Genomic DNA, 9188 nt, shown 5'->3' on the forward strand with positions numbered 1-9188 from the left:
AATCGCTAAACTGCTATGACTACACATTGCCATCTAGTGGCCTGAGTTGGAGATGCTGATATTTAAAGCCTGTTGACCTCACAAAGTTGAGAGTGTTAAACTCTAAACTGGTAGTCCTGTCCATAACAATGTTCACATGAAATAAGGCAACTAATGCATGTACTACATGTTTTTCTAAGAGACTTTGACATGTAGGAATGCTTCCCATGCACACGCATCTGAGTGGAGCTTGTCAGTTTAATCATTTGTTTGTTTTCATCCTGCTCAACTTTTGACAAGTCATTCCAGGCAAATCAATGGCTCCTAATACACAACTGAGAGACAACCTGTGTTCCCCCTTCAGGTCATCTGAGACGACCCTACCCCCCAGACTCTCTTGTAGTGGGAGAAGAAAGGTAACTTTGAGCCATACACTTTAATAAGCCCTTCCTCATCCTTAGTGGTGACACCAGGGAAACACCACTGCTTTAAGTTTGGGTATAGATTAGCAGATGTGTCTGGCTCAAACTGCCTAGACCCAGTTGTTAAGTCTATCTTTGACTCAGCATTCTAGAAAAAATGTTGTTCACAGGGGGGTGCTGGAGTCAGAGTCCTCTGTTCGGTCAGGCTACCAGGGAGAAGGTGCGTGAGAGAAGGGAGAATGAAACTCATCAACCTTCCCATGCCCGCATGACCCCACCCCACCTCAGCTCCTCTTCTCTTCCTCTGCATGTTTCTATGTATATATAAGCAGCTGTGGAGCCTCAGTAGGTATCTGTCCCGGACAGCTGTGTGTGTGTGGTGTGTGGCACGACATCCCGGAACAGCCTAGCCTCACCTTCCTCTCCCGTGCCTCCCTTCAGCTGGCAGAGCGACATCAATCCGTCCGACATGGCAACGCGGTGGGGCATCTGTGGAGCGGGGAAGATCAGCCATGACTGGAACGTGGCGATGAAGACACTTCCTGCCGAGGAACACCAGGTGGGCAAAACCCTGCCAGGCTGCCTGCTCTCCACGGCAGCCAGGACCAGCCGAACTCTGAGCTGAACATGCTTATGCTGGTTTCACAGAGGATGACGTCTCTGCATGTCTGCTTTTGTTATGAATTATTAGTTTCAGTGTTTTCTTTTTTTATGCCAGTGAACGTGTGTAAGAAAGATGGATGCACACTGCAGGATCACTGATGCATGTTGTACAAGTGATATTTGTGTGTGTGTGTTGTGTGTGTGTGTGTGTGTGTGTGTGTGAGTGTGTGTGTGTGTGTTTTGTTTTCCTTCCAGGTTGTGGCTGTAGCTGCAAGAAGCCTGGAGCGTGCACAAGACTTTGCCAAAAAGCACAGCATCCCCAAGGCTTATGGCAGCTATGAAGAGCTCGCCAAAGACCCTAACATTGGTGGGTTGAAACTCAGCATTGTCAAATCTGGTCTAACAAAGATAACATGCCAGTGATTATATGGGCTGTTTGAAGCTCTGCTTGAGGTCTTGTATCTAAATGACATTGTCTTGGTTTAAATGGATATTAACTGCACTTGAGGGATTATATACACCATACATTGCTTGTACCTGAAAGATAATCTGTGCATGTGTGCATCTGTCTGTGTGTGTGTGTATGTGTGTGTGTGTGTGTGTGTCTGTGTCTGTCTGTGTGTGTGTGTGTGTCTTTCTCTCTCTTTCTGTGTGTATGTGTGTGTGTGTGTGTGTGTCTGTGTGTGTGTGTGTCTGTGTGTGTGTGTGTGTGTGTGTGTGTGTGTGTGTGTGTGTGTGTGTGTGTGTGTGTGTGTGCCTCCAGACATTGTGTACCTGGGCGTCCTGCACATACAGCACCTGCGTGTCGGGCTGTTGTTCCTGAACGCGGGGAAGAACGTGCTGTGTGAAAAACCCTTCGCCATGAACTCCAGAGAGGTTAAGCAGCTGATAGACGCCGCCAAGAAGAACAATGTGTTCCTCATGGAGGTACAGACCACAGGGGGAACGACTCTCAGGCCTATGGCAGTATGGTTTGCCTTTTCAGATGCCAATAAAGCACGATTGAATGGAACTGAATTTAATAGGAGGGGGAGAGACACACACACACACTCCCTCACACACACACACACACATACAGAGAGATAGAGAATAGAGAGAGAGGGAAAGAGAAAGAGTGATTAAGAGAGAAAGAAAGAAATAGGGAGATTTTTCAGCAGAAGAGATGTTTTACCAGGACATTGTTCCTTTTCAGAAGCCAGTATGCCAATAAAGCAGGTTTGAATTGAACTGAAAGAGAATGAGCAAGGCAATACAAGCTCAGCAGGAACTGCAGTGTGCTGTGATAATGCCACTGTGCCCCTCCACTCTGTCAGTGGCCTTCCCCCCTCTCTAGTAATCGACTATGAAACTACTGATTCAGTCAGACTCAGTCAAGTTCCTTTCAAAGGAACCTCCTAGTAAAATAGATAAAGTGGGAGAGAAAGGTGTCTGGACAGACGGAGACAAAGAGCAATGAAAAGGAATAGAAAGGAACACACACAGAGACAGCAAGAGAGAGGGAGAGATTGAGAAAGAGTGAGTGAAAGAAAAAGACCAAAACAGCTTCATGCCCTTAGCAACAGCCTGTCAAATGAAGTGTATAAAGCTGTTGCACTCATCAATTTCCAACATACTGGGTTCCAGGACGCTAGGTTCCAAGGCAGTACCCAGTATGTCGAAAACAGATGATAAGGGTCTTGTTCCTGCAATGGTACATCAAAGTTACATGTCTGCATTGTGCAATAATGGAGCATAGTGTTAGTCTAGGAAGGCCATGGAGTCATGCCCAGCTGATCACTTGCTATTATATTGGTGAAGATAATTCAGGGTGCCTTTTTTAAGCTACCTTAGCCTGCTTACTCCTGCTGCTTTCTCTGCAAGCCTTTTTGCAACCCACCTCCACCCCATCTCCTCCTCATTCATCTGACTAATCAATATCTAGTTGTTGTCATTGATGCCTGGTCTGTTCTGTACCCTATGGGGGGGTTATCTGGCTGCTTTCTTATGTGTGGTCTCTCCTGTGTTAGGGAATCTGGTCGCGCTGCTTCCCCGTGCAGAGGGAGGTCAGCCGCCTGCTGGCCGAGGAGGCGGTGGGGGAGGTGAAGGTGGTCAAGGCCTACTTCGGCTCCCCGCAGTTGCACATCCCGCGCTCCGTGGAGAAGGAGCTGGGGGGAGGTGCCCTGTTGGACATCGGCGTCTACTGCTTGCAGTTTGTGCTCATGGTCTTCCAGGGGGAGAGGCCGGAGTCCATCCACGCTACGGGACACCGCCTGGAGTCAGGTGAGGTTCAGTGGACGAGCAAAGTCTGGGGGACATTGGAAAAATCTTTCAATCCTTCAAATTCTTAGAAAAACATATTTGAATTGAACTGAATTTCCCCTGAATCCATGGAATACCTCTGTGTATTCATTAGTATTTCTGTTTCATAGTGGACAAATGTATCCAAGGGGGTGTTCACTGGTAGCATAACATACAGTAGCATAGCATCTACCAGGAAGGGCTGTACAGTCAGGACTGGGTATGTATGTCTCAGCTCCCAGTGAGGGCTGTATGGTTGGAGACCTGTGTGTGTGTGTGTGTGTGTGTGTGCGCGTGTGCGTGCGTGCGTATATTTGTGTGGGTGTGTCGGTTCTCTCTCCACGTTTGCTGACTCACTCGTCTGCAGTGAAACCAACAGGCCTGACTTAAATCCTATAAAGTGTGACCTTCAAGTTAATGTTTACCTCCCACCTAACACCTCTTCTTCTATTAACCTGCTGTGTGTAATTGTGTGATTTGCCAGCAGAAAACAGCTGAAATGTAGGTTAATCATCAGCCTGCTGGCACCAGTGACAACAGAGCTGTTTTCATGTCATGATGATCGCTGTGTAATTTCTCTCGATTTTGTCCAAATAATGTATCTTGTAATTTGTAAAATAATGTAAAAAGAAGGGATTCCCGGCATAAAATTAGTCTTTACTTTAATGTCATAATACATATGATATGGTATGATAATGTTAATAATGCAATAACCTCTGTAAACCTTCTGTAAATGTATATTATTGTACTGTAAATAAATAGCTCCGGTGTGATATAATAAAGAATGATGGAAAAGCACATCTGTCCTTAAAGCTGATATCCATGAATTAAGAAAAGTTTGTCACCTCCAATATATCATGAGACTCCTCAATAAAGTAATTGATCTGTGTCCTTTTCTGTAGGGGTGGATGAGGTCATGTTTGTGGTGCTGAAGTTCTCCAGGAACCGCTTTGGCCTTTGCGGGTTCTCCATTGGTGTGCCCCTGCCCAACGATGCCACCATCAGTGGCACAAAGGGCTCCATCAGGGTAGGACTAGAGTACCAGTGTCTTACGGTCTGAGGGTTTACATTTAAAGGAATATCGATTCCATCGATTTTGTAAATTTTATTTCTAAGCCAACACATTTTTTGTACACTTTATTTTAACACAATATAATACAATTTATTTCCTCACAATCTGCTAGCGATCTGTTCTGTGTGTACACGGACAAAAAAAGGAAGGAAAAAAAAACTTCTGGCTCTGTAAACTGAAAACAAACACATAGTGTGCACCCACTCACACAACATTATTGTAGCCAATCACACAGAGATGGGCATTATCTTGCACAACCTATCAACCTATGGAGCACTAAAGGGAGGGGTCTATTTTAAATATCAACAGTCTTTCTCCAGCATTGAATTGAAAAGTAACAAATTAAAACAACGTTTATCTAAATATATTATATTATATTATATTATATTTTTGCCCTCCTTCCTGCTCTAGATCCCCTCTCCCATGTGGTGCCCTTCAGCCCTGGTGGTGAATGGGAAGGAAACGGAGTACCCGCTGCCTGAGCCCTGCATGCCCATGAACTTCACCAACAGCACCGGCCTACGCTACGAGGCCCAGGAGGTGCGCCAGTGTCTGCTCAAAGGTACGGCTCCGTCATGTGTGCCTATCCTGTCTAGGCTGGCAGTGGCACACAGGTTCAGGGTACAGGTAGGAGTGACAAGAGGTACAAAGGAGATGAATAAGTATCAGCCCTGGATGACTTCAACAAGGCGCAAATCAAGAGTGCTGTTGACATTTTGGGCCCTATCGTGCACCCGGCGCAAGGTGGCGCAAAGCGTCAAGCAAGGCTTATTCTTATCTTACACTCAATAAAGTAAGGATTTTTTTGCCATGTGCTCCACTTTTATTAAACCTTGCGCCCATGGGGTACGGCAATTAACAACATAAGGTGTGGTCTGGCGCATGATCTAAAAATCGCTATCTTACACCCTCTAAAAATCATTACGCCACGGACCAAGTTAAACATGGTCTATAGCGAAAGGCGCATATAAAGCACAGCTGAAGACGCACAATATGTAAGCAGCAACTCCTCTGCAGGATAAATATCCTTAAGATTTTTATTCAGTCATTCAAACATTATTGGGGTAAGTGTTGCTTTTTTTAGGCTACAGTATGTTTTCGATGGTAACCCCTTGTCAGTCAATAGTGAAAGTAATTACCTGTGTAGAACTGTTTTGTCATTGACTATGAGACCACGGTGAAGTTAGTCTCACTTTGGTGAGTGCAGATGCATGTAGGCTATACTCTACTAGTCACAAACAGGTTTTAGCAAGGTTTAGCGGAATCCCTGTTACATACAGTAATGGTCTCGTGTGCAAGCAGATTCCTTCAAATGTGCCGCTGACTATCAAAATACCAATGCGTTGCTTGAAGTTGAGCTCCTTGACAGATGTCAGTCTCATTGGTTTAAAGGATGTTTTGCCTAAAACACACGTCATGACTGATTAAAGCAACACCAAAGAGTTTTTTGTACCTTAAAATAATGTTTTCAAAATCGTTTCAGTGATTCATCAACTCGTAACAAGGTGAACGGCACTTCTGCATTCGCTTCGCGGCCCTCTATCGGCTATAACCGCACTATGTAAGTTTGCCAGATCGGGTAGCGGATCTGTAGTTTGATGGAATGAAACATAAGAAACTACAAATTTGATATGCTTCTGATGTCGCAATACATCATACTTTCATAAAATCATGCAACATACTCTACCTTGTCTGTGGACATCGTTATTGGCAAAGCTGGTGCTGGATAAACAAATAGTGTGCGTGCGACAGAGGAAAAGTGCTTTGGTGTTGCTTTAAGAAACATGACAACAACCCTTTTGCGCCCAGTGCCCAGCGTTTGATCACAAAATCACGCTATTAAATTAGTGATTGTGGACTGGCCACGCCTTTAATGTCTATAAACTTTGTGCCTCTGACCACCCGTTTCTGCCAAAATAGGGCCCTTTAACTGCTTGGTCCATGGTCCATATATCAGACAACACCAGGTAGAAAGTCACAAGTTCATACCCTAGGACCACAAAAAGCTCTGATAGCTTGACTCCATTGCTCTAAAAGGGGAGTATTGTTCAATGTCAACAGCTGGAATACACTGCAAATTAAACAGGCACATGCTCTTTTGAAGTTTAGTTTTTTTTTATGAAGGCAAAAAAAGAAATTGAAATGTAAAAATGACTCCTCTCTGGGCTCTTGATCACAAACTTACTTACATGTTCAAGAGAGCAGGCGTCAAGGACGCCAGTTTCGAAGCGTAGGCAATTTCACACAGTATGAGGCACACTTCAATTTTCATTTCAGTCCAAGCTTAAAATAGCCTCTCTCCCCTGCCTCCTCTCCCTCAAAAGCAAAGCACAAGAGGGGAGCTACAAAGGTGCAGGACGACTATGAAATGCTGTTACTACCAAATGTCTGTAACATACTATATGCAGGTCCTTGAATAAGTAAGGGATAATGTATGGAACGCCGGTCATTATCTGGAAAATAAGTCACGACAGAGCGAACCGGACCCCGATGCGCCAGCGGAGTGTACTATAGCTGCCTGGCTGATCTAGCTGTTGGCAGGGATGGGCAAAAGAAGATCATTATATTTTATAATAAAATGTCAAATACCATGATTTTAAGTGTATCAAAATAAAGTACAAAATACATAGCCACACCATGTATCAAAATAAAATACTGTATTTCTGTATTTTGAAAGTACTAAAAATACTCTTTAAAGGGTGCATGATATCATTTTGCAAACCTTCCATATCTGTCTATTTGATCTATTCCTTCATCAGTACACTGACTCTGTTGATTAAGTGGACAGTGTTTGAGAGCAACAGCTTTTCTCTGCGTACGAGACATGCCATAACCTGCAAACAGTCAACAGATCAATATGCTGACCTACCTGTTACATCTCATAGCCTAAATACTGTATCAGAGATGCACTAAAAAAGCCCCAACTTGTGAAGCGGTACAAAGTGAAGACAAGTCTCTGAAATTACATGCCCAGATTGAGCAATGTTGCTGGGCAACCACATAACCAGTTCCATTTGTTCCGATTGGATGATTAAAGTTCTCAAGAAACTGATCATTGTTATAACGGAGTGTATTGTGTGTGTGAGCAACTACAAGTTACTCATCTTGCATTGTCTTCAACAAAATACAATAAAATACAAATAGCAACATACTATTTTGTATTTGAAATACTTATTTTAAATACATGTATCAGAAATACTGCCTATCCCTGGCTGTTGGCTGCAGCAACTCGAGCTATAGGTAGTACTTTTTGTGTGTGTTTTGTGTTTATGTCCATTTTGATTCAATTTGAACGCCCACCCAAACTTCCTACAGCCCACCCAAATGTAGTAGGCTAGATCCGGCCCTGCTCTGGCTTCTCATTCTTTTCACTTAATATTAAATATTATAACTTAATATAATGTTACTACTTAAAATGGTGAACGAATGTGACCTATGACCTTTTTGTGAACTTTCTCTTAGGATTGAAGGAGAGCATCAGGATGCCTTTGGCTGATTCTGCCCTTCTAACAGAGGTCATGGACGAGGCCAGAAGACAAGTGGGAGTGGTCTTCAGCCAGGACAGCCAATGACAGCTTTGTGTCTTCAGCATTTCCTGACAACTGAATGATATTGCCTGGTGTGAAACATCCAGCACTGTTATCAGGCCTTGTCCAGTGATGGGTGTGGAACCATAGATATATAGAATGGCTAGATGTCTCGTCCGCGCTGCTTGCCAATGGAGGTCGACGTCCGCACCTCACAGCCATCTTGCCACAGTCAACGCGCTAACTCAACATTGTGTTTCAATGGTGCACTGTAATGACAGGTAGTGACCTGAAGGTGTCATTATAGCCTGTGGGTATTGTTCTGCCTTTAGTAGAAGAAGAGCCATCAGGTACCACAGAGCCCACCAGATAGCTTGTCTGTGACAAGATGGCCGCCAGTGATGCCGTTGGAGACTCCACCATAAGACATCTAGACATTCTATATATATCTATGTGTGGAACCATGTCTGGTGATGGGTTTTATTTTGTATTGTCACGTGATTTAATAAATCATTCAAACCTCAAACCTGACCATGATAAAGTTTTGTACCAATCCCCTGCTCTGTTTGTACAATGTACATGCATATATACAGCCATAGTATGCTGATATAAGGATAAACAAAGGATTTTCTGAATACAGACAAAAGACACAAGAGATACACATGGGCACAAAAATCACACATGACCATAAGAAATACACAGTAATGACTAGTCGACACTAAATGAAAAACTTGTCAACTTGACAATGCATGCATATTTAGGGGTCATGATACATAGTTTTGAAAGAGCTGTGTGATAAAGGTTGGCAGTCAGCTACTATGCACATGCAGACATGCAGTCTTGACAAATGACTTCTGTTCTTTTTGTAGAGCACTGTGGGATTTTTTTTTATTATTTCGGTATCAGTGGTATGGAAACATGCCAGACATTTGGTTGACATTTTACATCACTCAATATCAAAAACCTTTGTGGACCTTCTACTATGTTTGGCACCACTGACTTCTATCAAGCCCTTAAAATTGTCAGTGTTATTGTGTAGGTTTTTTTACCCATTGTGGATGTATTTCAATGGTTTGATAAAAAACATGTTTTTTGGGAACAATATTAAACGTTAAGAACTTTTCATTACAATGATATTGCATCAATGGATTAATGGGGTAAAGTCTTGTAGCTTTAGCACCATTGGATTCCCTGACCCTGACAATGTGGGTTTAGCAATTAAAATTCAGCTCATTCAGTAGCCGAGATATTACAAATTAAAGTAGAAAAAAAAATCAACATGGCTACATAGACATCTGGGCAAATGCA

At 43.3% G+C, this 9188-nt stretch overlaps 1 protein-coding gene across 1 annotated transcript; it reads left to right on the top strand.

Moving 5' to 3' along the window:
* Window positions 1-870: 870 nt before the first annotated feature.
* Window positions 871-7925, top strand: LOC143126251 (trans-1,2-dihydrobenzene-1,2-diol dehydrogenase-like). The gene is made up of 7 exons (XM_076288154.1): window positions 871-960; window positions 1260-1371; window positions 1768-1931; window positions 3011-3263; window positions 4184-4308; window positions 4765-4915; window positions 7816-7925. Exons 1-7 carry the CDS (start codon window positions 871-873, stop codon window positions 7923-7925), a joined length of 1005 nt encoding a protein of 334 aa, XP_076144269.1.
* Window positions 7926-9188: the final 1263 nt, after the last annotated feature.

The sequence above is a fragment of the Alosa pseudoharengus genome, unplaced genomic scaffold, assembly GCF_046254945.1.
Source record: "Alosa pseudoharengus isolate Yale_2024_CS ecotype anadromous, Long Island Sound unplaced genomic scaffold, YU_APseudo_1.1 YU_APseudo_1.1_scf_16, whole genome shotgun sequence".
Lineage (NCBI taxonomy): Eukaryota > Metazoa > Chordata > Actinopteri > Clupeiformes > Clupeidae > Alosa > Alosa pseudoharengus.